The 13,455-nt window shown below is 39.6% G+C and overlaps 1 protein-coding gene across 2 annotated transcripts in view; it reads right to left on the reverse strand.

Moving 5' to 3' along the window:
- Positions 1–7,077: 7,077 nt before the first annotated feature.
- Positions 7,078–13,455, reverse strand: part of LOC120979403 (coiled-coil domain-containing protein 3-like) — a 35,594-nt gene continuing 29,216 nt past the window's right edge. For both annotated transcript variants that reach the window (XM_040408140.1, XM_040408139.1), the window contains 2 exons: positions 10,429–10,603; positions 7,078–8,101 (listed from right to left, as the gene is read on the reverse strand). In XM_040408140.1, the coding sequence (XP_040264074.1) occupies positions 7,811–8,101; positions 10,429–10,603 (466 nt within the window). In that variant the 3' untranslated portion in view covers positions 7,078–7,810. The remainder of the gene's footprint in view (positions 8,102–10,428; positions 10,604–13,455) is intronic.

The following is a 13,455-nucleotide window of genomic DNA, read 5'->3' on the forward strand; positions in this document are numbered from 1 at the left end:
TTCTTGCTTTGTGACACCACTGTGTGCCTTACCTCTGCACTAGGACATTACAGTGTGCATTATACCTGTTCTGTGACATCACTGTGTGCAAGCGTACATATGTTGTGACATCACTGTGTGCATTATCCCAGTATTGTGACCTCACTGCGCACAGTATTCCCTTTCTGTAACTTCTTACGGTGACATCACACTGTGTATAATCTGATCTCTATCCTTTTACATATCTTTTTCTTCCAGGGACCCTCTTCTCGAAACCTAAAACTAAAATCTCTGTAGCAAACTAATTACTGCCCTTGTTTTGGGCCTTTTAGTCCTTGACCCGATTGATATGTTGTAAAAATAAAAGTGATGAAACCTGAATATCCGGCGCAGGTTTCTGGTCTGTGTGTAGGATTAACAGCTGTTTATTTTCCCTGTTTTAGTCTCCAGTTGTTGAGACCACCCAGGGGGCTTTTCTAACCCTGGCCGAGTCCGCTAGGTTCTATATGGGCAATAGTAACAGCTTTGATATGGACATCAATTTAATTTTTTTTTGCTTTTATTTGGAAACCCAATTTGAATAAAATGTTCAGTTCAGCACATGTAATAATTCTAAAAAAAATGTAAAACACTTTGATGAAAAATGAAATAATGAAATAAATTTCATCTTGCATGTAACAGATGTGGTAAAGTGCAGTGGTTGAATATTTGCCTCCCGAGCCCTGCAGAGATGAAGGCGCCAAGTGCTAAGAAAACTTTTCATCTCCCCCCTGTTCTGAAATTCGGCAGGCTTCCTGTGAAGATGGAGATGTCTGCTCGTGGTTCATATTTGCCCTAAATTCAGGGATTGTGCAACTATAGTCCTGAAGGTTCTGTGCCAATATTTCATTAGCACATTTTATTATAAAATTATATCCAGTAAAGTGTAACAGCAAAAAGGAAGTGGCTTATACGGATTGTAAATGCTGTTAAGAAAAAACCCTACTCAACTATTCAGTCCCCCGACAATCCAGTGCAGAAACTCCGGCAGCCCCCTAATCTGAGTTAACAACAGTCACCACTAGAGGGAGCCCACTGCATACAGATTTATACAGGTCCCAATAAATTCAATATTGTAGCCATATAAATCCATTAGTAGTGACCTCTAGGTAGTGGTGGCTACAGGCAAGAAATGAGAGCTAGAATCCGATTTGTTTCTATGGATAAAATGCTCCACTGATATTTGGGTTTGCCTGGTCAAATATCAAGCCACCCATCCCTCCTGAAAACACATTTTCTCTTTACTCCGAATGGCAATTTGCTTCTCTGCAGTCAACTCTTGTTTGCTCTGTTGTGGTAACTGCCTCCTACGAGTGCCTTTGAACTTCTCTTTGTTGGATCCTGATGTAATAAAAATGGACGGGGAGGGATGTGTGCAATTACTTACACAAATCCTATTATTTAAGCAATTTAGGGATTTCCTTTGGTTGAAAAGTCTATTATTGATGTGCCACCTCCCCACCATATAGTGGATCGAGAAACAAATAGCATGCATGTGTGCAATATGTGTATCATTTACTCAAGCTGCAGCCTCATGCGAGCATGAATGTAAAATATTGTCCTCTCTGAACAATAGGAATATAACTACTATAATACTGCCCCTATGTGCAAGAATATAACTACTATAATACTGCCCCTATGTGCAAGAATATAACTACTATAATACTGCTCCTATGTGCAAGAATATAACTACTATAATACTGCTCCTATGTACAAGAATATAACTACTATAATACTGCTCCTATGTACAAGAATATAACTACTATAATACTGCTCCTATGTACAAGAATATAACTACTATAATACTGCCTCTTATGTACAAGAATATAACTACTATAATACTGCTCCTATGTGCAAGAATATAACTACTATAATACTGCTCCTATGTGCAAGAATATAACTACTATAATACTGCTCCTATGTGCAAGAATATAACTACGATAATACTGCCTCCTATGTACAAGAATATAACTACTATAATACTGCCTCCTATGTACAAGAATATAACTACTATAATACTGCTCCTATGTACAAGAATATAACTACTATGATACTGCCTCCTATGTACAAGAATATAACTACTATAATACTGCTCCTATGTACAAGAATATAACTACTATAATACTGCCTCCTATGTACAAGAATATAACTACTATAATACTGCTCCTATGTACAAGAATATAACTACTATAATACTGCCCCTATGTACAAGAATATAACTACTATAATACTGCCCCTATGTACAAGAATATAACTACTATAATACTGCTCCTATGTACAAGAATATAACTACTATAATACTGCTCCTATGTACAAGAATATAACTACTATAATACTGCTCCTATGTACAAGAATATAACTGCTATAATACTGCTCTTATGTACAAGAATATAACTACTATGATACTGCCCCTATGTACAAGAATATAACTATTATAATACTGCTCCTATGTACAAGAATATAACTACTATAATACTGCTCCTATGTACAAGAATATAACTACTATAATACTGCTCCTATGTACAAGAATATAACTGCTATAATACTGCTCTTATGTACAAGAATATAACTACTATGATACTGCCCCTATGTACAAGAATATAACTACTATAATACTGCCCCTATGTACAAGAATATAACTACTATAATACTGCTCCTATGTACAAGAATATAACTACTATAATACTGCTTCTATGTACAAGAATATAACTACTATAATACTGCTCCTATGTACAAGAATATAACTACTATAATACTGCCCCTATGTACAAGAATATAACTACTATAATACTGCTTCTATGTACAAGAATATAACTACTATAGAAACATAGAATGTGTCGGCAGATAAGAACCATTTGGCCCATCTAGTCTGCCCAATATACTGAATACTATGGATAGCCCCCGGCCCTATCTTATATGAAGGATGGCCTTATGCCTATCCCATGCATGCTTAAACCCCTTCACTGTATTTGCAGCTACCACTTCTGCAGGAAGGCTATTCCATGCATCCACTACTCTCTCAGTAAAGTAATACTTCCTGATATTACTTTTAAACCTTTGCCCCTCTAATTTAAAACTGTGTCCTCTTGTGGTAGTTTTTCTTCTTTTAAATATGCTCTCCTCCTTTACCGAGTTGATTCCCTTTATGTATTTAAAAGTTTCTATCATATCCCCTCTGTCTCTTCTTTCTTCCAAGCTATACATATTAAGGTCCTTTAACCTTTCCTGGTAAGTTTTATCCTGCAATCCATGTACTAGTTTAGTAGCTCTTCTCTGAACTCTCTCTAGAGTATCTATATCCTTCTGGAGATATGGCCTCCAGTACTGCGCACAATACTCCAAGTGAGGTCTCACCAGTGTTCTGTACAGCGGCATAAGCACTTCACTCTTTCTACTGCTTATACCTCTCCCTATACATCCAAGCATTCTGCTGGCATTTCGTGCTGCTCTATTACATTGTCTTCCCACCTTTAAGTCTTCTGAAATAATTACTCCTAAATCCCTTTCCTCAGATACTGAGGTCAGGACTGTGTCAAATATTCTATATTCTGCCCTTGGGTTTTTACGCCCCAGGTGCATTATCTTGCACTTATCCACATTAAATTTCAGTTGCCAGAGTTCTGACCATTCTTCTAGTTTTCCTAAATCCTTTTCCATTTGGCGTTTCCCTCCAGGAACATCAACCCTGTTACATATCTTTGTGTCATCAGCAAAAAGACAAACCTTACCATCGAGGCCTTTTGCAATATCACTTATGAAGATATTAAACAAAATTGGTCCCAGTACAGATCCCTGTGGAACCCCACTGGTAACATGACCTTGTTTTGAATGTTCTCCATTGACTACAACCCTCTGTTGTCTGTCACTCAGCCACTGCCTAATCCACTCAACAATATGGGAGTCCATGCTCAATGACTGCAGTTTATTGATAAGTCTTCTATGTGGGACAGTGTCAAAAGCCTTACTAAAATCTAGATATGCGATGTCTACTGCACCTCCACCGTCTATTATTTTAGTCACCCAGTCAAAAAAATCTATAAGATTTGTTTGACATGATCTCCCTGAAGTAAACCCATGTTGTTTTTCATCTTGCAATCCATGGGATTTTAGATGTTCCACAATCCTATCCTTTAATAGGGTTTCCATTAATTTGCCTACTATTGATGTCAGACTCACTGGTCTATAGTTGCTCGATTCCTCCCTACTACCTTTCTTGTGAATGGGCACGACATTTGCCAATTTCCAATCTTCCGGGACGACTCCTGTTACTAATGATTGGTTAAATAAATCTGTTAGCGGTTTTGCCAGCTCCCCACTAAGCTCTTTTAATAATTTTGGGTGTATCTCATCAGGCCCCTGTGACTTATTTGTCTTCACTTTAGACAGTAAACTTAGAACATCTTCCTCTGTAAAGATACATGCATCAAACGATTTATTAGTCATTCTTTCTAGTGGAGGTCCTTCTCCTTTTTCTTTTGTAAAAACTGAACAGAAGTATTCATTAAGGCAGTCGGCTAGCCCTTTATTCTCTTCTACATACCTTCCGTCCTTTGTTTTTAATTTAGTTATTCCTTGTTTTAATTTCCTTTTTTCATTTATATATCTGAAGAATGTCTTATCCCCTTTTTTCATAGACTGAGCTAGTTTTTCTTCTGCCTGCGCTTTTAGAAGTTCTTATAACTTGCTTGGCCTCTCTCTGCCTAATCTTGTAGATTTCCTTATCTTCATTGCTCTGGTTTTTTTTATAATTACAAAATGCTAGCTTTTTATTTTTAATGATTTAAAAATAAATATACTATAATACTGCTCCTATGTACAAGAATATAACTACTATAATACTGCCTCCTATGTACAAGAATACAACTACTATAATACTGCTCCTATGTACAAGAATATAACTACTATAATACTGCTCCTATGTACAAGAATATAACTACTATAATACTGCTCCTGTGTACAAGAATATAACTACTATAATACTGCTCCTGTGTACAAGAATATAACTACTATAATACTGCTCCTATGTACAAGAATATAACTACTATAATACTGCTCCTATGTACAAGAATATAACTACTATAATACTGCCTCCTATGTACAAGAATATAACTACTATAATACTGCCTCCTATGTACAAGAATATAACTGCTATAATACTGCCTCCTATGTACAAGAATATAACTGCTATAATACTGCTCCTATGTACAAGAATATAACTGCTATAATACTGCTCCTATGTACAAGAATATAACTGCTATAATACTGCTCCTATGTACAAGAATATAACTGCTATAATACTGCTCCTATGTACAAGAATATAACTACTATGATACTGCCTCCTATGTACTAGAATATAACTACTATAATACTGCCCCTATGTACAAGAATATAACTACTATAATACTGCTCCTATGTACAAGAATATAACTACTATAATACTGCTCCTATGTACAAGAATATAACTACTATAATACTGCTCCTATGTACAAGAATATAACTACTATAATACTGCCCCTATGTACAAGAATATAACTACTATAATACTGCTCCTATGTACAAGAATATAACTACTATAATACTGCCCCTATGTACAAGGATATAACTACTATAATACTGCTGCTATTAACAATACTTGCTCTTATACTGCTCCCTAAAGGCATATGTATAGATAGTCCATTACTGGAAGTATACGTCTTTCATTATGGATATACCTATAATTGCTCTGATCCATTTAAATTTTTGTGAGATGTTTCTGTCCCATCATAGATTTAAAGTGTTGACCTATTTTTGCTGCTCTTTAGCTCATACACAGGTTCTGTATTTTCCATTAGGAGCAGAAAGAATGTGAGATCCGGTTTCTGCGCACCAGAAACGCCCTGTTCTTGGTAATATAATGATATCTACGGCAGAGGTCGTGTAACCACATGAAAATATAACACACTGTAACGAGTTAACCAGTTGAAAAAAGCCCAGTTTTCTCAGATCCTTCGCTCCGTGTCAGTACAAAGCTACTTATTTTCTAGGCCATGAAAATTTCCATGTAATACCATCTGCTGACATTCTTTCAACCAGTAATTTTTGGTTTTATGCTATTTCCAGCTTTTTTATTTTGTATTTTCAATTTAATATTATAACCAGTCACTGACATATTTTATTTATCCTATTACTCTTTAACGGTATATTAACTTCTGTGACCACCTTTTTATTGCTCCAGTGGATGTCAACTAAGAAATTAAGTGACTTTGCAAAGAGGTTTGAATAAAAATCTCCCAAAGTTTTGTGTATTCAGCTTCTATGGAGATCTTTGGGTTCCCATGGTTACAGACTACAAACAAACTCAGTGTAGTCAGAGCATGCCGCCTTGTATTATTACATTTCCTCAGCCCGTTGTGAGGAAGTGGAGAGCAGTTGTAGAGGAAAGGCTTAGTATATTGCCCAATTAGGGCTCATGCACACGAACCTATTTTCCTTCCGTGTCCGTTCCATTTTTTTGCGGACCGTATGCAGAACCATTCTTTTCTATGGGTCCTTAAAAAAAAACGGAAGTTACTCAGTGTGCATTTCCATTCCGCAAAATAATAGAACATGTCTGCATTACGGACAAGGATAGGACTGTTCTATTAGGGGCCAGCTGTTCCGTTCCGCAAAATACAGAATGCACACAATCATCCGTGTTTTGTGGACCGTAAAATACATACAATCGTGTGAATGAGACCTTAGTAGGAGAAACTGGCTGAACTTGACCCCTCCCCGCTCCCAATTAAAGGACTTGCTCCCTGGAACTGGTGCAGTAATACTACTGGTAATAGCCAGAGCGATCTCCAGGTGTGTGACAGAGTCACAATTGGGGCAGGATTAGAAAAACATGGCTGCCTTCTTCTAAAAATGGAGCCATATTTGTCTGGAGGTTACATTTACTGTAAGTCCTATTCACTTCAATAGAGCTGAGCTGCAATACCACACATGACCTGTAGAGAGATATGGCGCCATTTTTTTAGAAGGAAGCTGCCATATTTTTCTAATCCTGGGATCAAATTGACATGAAGACATGGACACCACTGCAGTTCCCGTTTCCATACAGATTTTTAGTTTATTGTACATTTGTTTTTATCTACAATGCATACATTAAGGTTTTGGGATATCTTTTGTTACATTTGTGTATTATTGAAAAGTTATTTGATACATGACATATACAATGGCAACTATACAAGACACATACTGGTTTAAAAAGGTTGTAATATGGATGCATTTTAAATCAACATTGTGGCCTCCCGCCTTGTTCTACTGTACCAACCTTACACTACCAAAGATACCTATGGTGATGTAAGTTCTGTTCAGTAGAACCTCATTAGGAGGTCTGGATTTTACATCAGATGTCCAGAGATCCAACAATAAAACACGACATATTGAGAAACGACTAAACCATCAGCTGTAGGCCACAGTAATAGGTGCCCTCCTTTATCTATGCATTTACATGTACCCAGCAAACAGGAAGACATGTTTCTATACTTTGTACCATTATTGAGTTTCTTCTGCAATTTTTGAGAGCCTATTGGGACCATTTTACATTGAGGTGGACCATACAGATGATGTCACACTACTGGTGATCTACTTTCAAGGTAAATACTTGATGTATACTTACTGCATATAATACTGATATTTTATAAATTTACGGCAGAGGAACCGTAACACAAGATTTATCCAAACTTCACAGTGTCCATTAAGTCTCCAGAAGCCACTGCCACTTGGTGCGATGTTCCTCCAAAACAAGTTTCCATAGGATTAGACCTGACTATGAATCCATAGTGTTCCCTGTTGCTTTCTTAGTTGATTTTGATATGACCTTCTTGTGGTTGGTCTGTTTTGGGTTATCGTTATGAAGACTTTTGTCTTTCTCCAAGAGGTGTTTGGATAGGACGTCTTTCTTACTGTCCTCTGTTGCCTGACGCAAGGCTCGTTTTAGGTTCTTCACCTTCTCTCTAAGATGTGCATTGGCCTTTTCTAAGAACCGAACTTTTTGGGATAAAGTTTTTGACCGTTCCTCCTCTTCCAGTAAGGCTCTTTGTACTGAATCACACATGAGCTTTAAGAAAGAGGATATAAGATAAATGCATCATGTATTTTGAGATCACTGTATGAAATGTGTCAGAAAACTATGAAATAAGTACAAAAAATAAGAAATTAAAAATTTCAGAGTGATATATCAAATTTAGAGAAGCTGGAGAAAAATGTTAAGATGCTAGAGAAGACTGTATGACATGAGTCAAGTATTTGGAAGTCCGAGATGTCACCGTGATAGGTTACATTTTAAGAATGTAGAGAAGACTCAACGAAATGTGTAATGTGTTGTGAAGTTGAAGAAGACACAGAGAACGGACTCAAGTTTTAAGCTGGAAAACGTCCACAAATTCTATCATGTGGAGCTGTAGAGGAAAGGTATCAGACTTGTTGGATGAGACTCTTGTTGTTTGTGAAGACTTCATGAAGTGTGTCAAGTTTTAAGAAGCTGAAGAAGACTGTACAAAATGAGTAAAAAAAAATTAAACGATTTAAAAATGTCAACATATGTCAAATTTTGAGAAGCTGGAGAAAAGATGGTAGAGAAGACTGCAAGAAATGAGTCAAGTATGTAGAAGTCAAAGATGTCACAGTGATAGGTTACGTTTTAGGAAGCTGTAGACTGCTGTACGACATGAGTATGAAAATAAGAAATTAAAAATGTCACCATATGTCAAGTTTAAAGAAGCTGGAGAGAAGTGTCAAGAGGTCAGAGATATCACCATGATATGTTAAGTTTTAAGACTACGTGTGAAATCTGTTAAGTGTTATTGGTTGAAGATGACCGTGAATGGTATCCAGTATTAAGAAAATAGATGATATGTTAAGATCACTGGAAATCTGTCCAATTCAAAGTTTTAGGACATCTCTTGTTGTGGAGTTAAGAAAGGCTGTATGAAATGTCAAGATGTTGGAGAACCTCGTGAAATGCATCACAAATATGGAGAACACACTGCTCAAACATTTGCTGTTGAAGAAGAGTGCCAAGTTTTCAGAAGGTAAGGAAGATGATCTGAAATGAGTTAAACAATAAGAAGTATCAAGAAGATCAAGCAGATCCTAAGAAACTGGTACTAACGAACCTGGAGAAGACTTGGTTGCATGTTGTGTAAGTAAGAGATCATGATTTGTGTCAAACGTTCTCAAGATAATCTAGAACAGTGGTTCTCAACCTGTGGTATGAGTACTCCAAGGGGGATATGATGGATGGCGATACAGTTGAATGCCGCAGTGAGGGAGCGATATCTCCCTGCCCCGCCATTCACTCTGATAGTCTTCAGGCCTAGTGCACATTATAGGGGGGAAAAAATTCTACTGGCACACTGGGCATTATTACTTAAGGAGCATTATTGCAATGGGGGCATTATGGTGGGCTTTATTACTAGCGGGGGACTATGGTGAGCATTATAGTACAATTTATTACTACTGGGGGACTATGGGGGCTATTATTACCTCTGGGGCACAATAGGGAGCATTATTACTTTTGGGGGCACTCTGAGAGAATTAATACCATTGGTCGGACTTTTGGGAGCACTATTAGTGTGGGGGGCACTCTGGCACAGTATCAACTTGGCATAATTATTTTGGGGGGACATGTTTATGGCATAATTTTTGTCAGATTTGCAGAACACAATTTTTTATTTGAAGGCACTGTGTCAATAATTTTTGAAGGAGGCACTTGTGTGGTACTCTGATTCTGCAGTATACTATTGGGCACAGTATTGGGGGTGGCAGGATGGGGTGTTTAGAAGGTAGGAGGATGATGGGAACCTAAGATGCCTGTGTGACAAACTTTGCAGAGATGAGACTTGGCTGAAAGAAATCATCATGGCGTTCGGGTCTGAATGGAGAAGACGAGAAAGGAGAGAGTCTACATCAGAGGAAACGTCACTGGATGTAAGAGGTATGACGTGCTGTATTCTCCTGTATGTTTGGTAGTGCAGAATGTAATAGTCATCCATCATGGGTCCTAATGTGATGTGTGTCATTTTGACAGGAAGATCAGTGCTGCATGCTGCGCTATTCTTTCTGTCAAATCTGAAGGAACTGCTGACAGAGGTTTAGAACAGAGCTTAGGACAGTGGTGCGATCACAGCCTTATTTCGTTAACATGTATCACTGCTCGCTCCTTTGGGGTACTCGGCTCGAACCTCTTGTCACTAGGGGGTACTTGGCGTGAAAAGGTTGAGAACCACTGCTCATGACCTGATTGTCATAAGGAACAAAAATCAGATGGCGATAAAGAACAGATGAACCTACAGGCAGAAGACATCATGTAGACAAAATGACACAAATCTCAAGAAGGTACATCATGATTGGAAAATATCAAGGCCCAGCCGTTTGCCCTCTCACCCTGCTGTCCTCTTGGGCCTCCCAGTCCGGGGAGTAAATCTGTGGATCTATTCCGGTCACACAATTGGAGAATTGGAATATACTTGCAAATATGCGATTGTTCTCTGGTGTGTTGGGGAAGATGGGATCTTGAAAATTGACTCCATGTGGAAGCAGATTATAATTTTCATCCATCCTGAATGGAGAGAGAAGATATTAGTCTGGAAAGCCAATTAGACAAACTGGACTTTATTAACTCAAGGCACGACTGAGTAGAGCTTATTTTGTAGATATCAGGTTTCTTCTCCTTTTGGGTGGCAAGTGCTTTAAAACCGTCCCGGGATTCACTCTGCAGTCATCCCAGTAGTTCAGCTGTGTCAAGGCCTAAATCTCTAGGATAATAAACACCCCAAGCAAAAGAATTCCAATGGCAGCAACCAAAAGCCTTGAGAAAAGCCACAGGAGGACCCCTGGAAGTACGTGATCTAGAAGATAACACACTGTGCTGTATAAAAGGGACGTGATAAAAAAATGTTCTGCTGTTGTTCCTACAGGCGTGTTGCTATAAAGGCCCCTTTCACACGGGTGAGTTTTCCGCGCGGGTGCAATGCGTGAGGTGGACGAACGCATTGCACCCGCACTGAATCCGGACCCATTTATTTCTATGGGGCTGTGGACATGAGCGGTGATTTTCACGCATCGCTTGTGCGTTGCGTGAAAATCGCAGCATGCTACTCTTTGTGCGTTATCCACGCAACGCAGTAAATGGGTCTGCGTGAAAATCGCAAGCAAGTGCGGATGCGGTGTGATTTTCACGCACGGTTGCTAGGAGACGATCGGGATGGGGACCCGATCTTTATTATTTTCCCTTATAGCATTCTTAATACAGAATGCATAGTACAATAGGGCTGGAGGGGTTAAAAAATATAAAAAATAATTTAACTCGCCTTAATCCACTTGCTCGCGCAGCCCAGCATCTCTTCTGTCTTCATCTTTGCTGTGCACAGGAAAAGGACCTGTGGTGACGTCACTGCGCTCATCACATGGTCCATCACATGATCCATCACCATGGTGATGGATCATGTGATGAGCGCAGTGACGTCATCAAAGGTCCTATTTCTCAAAGATGAAGACAGAAGAGATGCCGGGCTGCGCGAGCAAGTGGATTAAGGTGAGTTAAAAATGTATTTATTTTTTTAACCCCTCCAGCGCTATTTTACTATGCATTCTGTATTCAGAATGCTATTATTTTCCCTTATAACCATGTTATAAGGGAAAATAATAAAATCTACAGAACACCTAACCCAAACCCGAACTTCTGTGAAGAAGTTCGGGTTTGGGTACCAAACATGCCGATTTTTCTCACGCGTGTGCAAAACGCATTACAATGTTTTTGCGGAAAAATCGCGCATTTTTTCGCAACGCACCCGCATCTTATCCGGGCCAAAAACATGACGCCCGTGTGAAAGAGGCCTAAGGGATATACAAATGGCAGCCTAGCCCTGGTTCTTGATGGGATCCAGAATTACCAGTATTATAAATGGTCCAGGTAGGTTGAGGTCTCTGTTACAAATTTTGGATTGGGACCAGGAGCTTTAAGTTACATCTCTGTGTGCCAATGAAATCCCCACACGTCTAATCTTAAAAGTATTAGGCCCCTTTCACATGAGCGTGACGGATTGGCTCCGGATGCGTTCAGTGAAACTCGCACCATTTTGCAAGCAAGTTCACTCAGTTCTGTCTGCGATTGCGTTCAGTTTTTTCTGTAATGCGTTTTGATACGTTTTTCACGCTCGTGATAAAAAAACTGAAGGTTTACACAACATCTCTTAGCAACCATCAGTGAAAAACGCATCGCATCCGCAAGAATATAGAACATGCTGCGATTTTCAATCAACGCAGAACTGATGCGTGAAAATAAACGCTCATGTACACAGACCCATTGAAATGAATGGGTCAGGATTCAGTGCGGGTGCTGTGCGTTCACGTCACGCATTGCACCCGCGCGGAAAACTCACTCGTGTCAAAGGGGCTTTGTTTGTTTCGTTTGTAAATAAAGCTTAAAGGGGTTGTCCACTCCTTTACTATTGATCACCTGTCCGCTAGATAGGCCTTAAATAACTGATTGGCGGAGGTCTGACACCCTGCACCACCGCCAATCGAATGATCTCTGAGTAGCTCCGTCACCGGAACTACACAGCTTCGTCCACTTCAGTGGGAGCAGCACTGCAGTTATGCATCAGTGGATGGATCCGTGTAGTTCTGATCGGCAGGAGTGGGGGGCGTCAGATCCCCGATGATCAGATACCAATGGCCGATCTTGAGGATAGGTCATCAGAAGTAAAGGAGTGGACAACCCCATTAATCACAGTATAAATGAATCTTCAAATGAATGAAAACACCATTGTTTACATTCAGAGGCTGCAAACAGCGTTGGTCTGAAATTCCTTGGGCCCACCTGAGGAGATGATTCTCGGGGCCCACCCTCTGTGTATATCTGACGTGTGCCCACTTTTAAGTAATTCTTCTTGTCATTGCATATGCAGGACTTATCAATAAGGTTTAGGCCTCCCGCACACGAACGTGTGCTGCCCGTGCTGCAGACCGCAAATTGGCGTCTGCAATGCACGGGCACCGACTGTGGGGCAGCTGCATGCGGATCGCAGACCCATTCACTTGAATGGTGTCCGCCATCCGTCCGTTCTGCAAAAAGATAGAACAAGTTCTATCTTCTTGCGGAACGGAACACCACAGAAGCACTCCGTGGGGTTCCATTCCGCACCGTTCTGCATCTCCGGATTTGCAAAATGCACACGGAACGTTGCCCGTATATATTGCGGATCCAAATATGCGGTCCGCAATACGGCAGCGGGACACCTACGGTTGTGGGCAGGAGGCCTTAATAAGATATCTGGGGTTCCAAGGTCAGCTCCACGTGAAGCTGTCTTATGCTAGACCAGTGATGGTGAACCTTTTGGAGACCGAGTGCCCAAACTGCAACCCAAAACCCACTTATTTATCGCAAAGTGCCAACATGGCAATTTAACC

Source organism: Bufo bufo, chromosome 9 (genome assembly GCF_905171765.1).
Source record: "Bufo bufo chromosome 9, aBufBuf1.1, whole genome shotgun sequence".
NCBI classification, from domain to species: domain Eukaryota; kingdom Metazoa; phylum Chordata; class Amphibia; order Anura; family Bufonidae; genus Bufo; species Bufo bufo.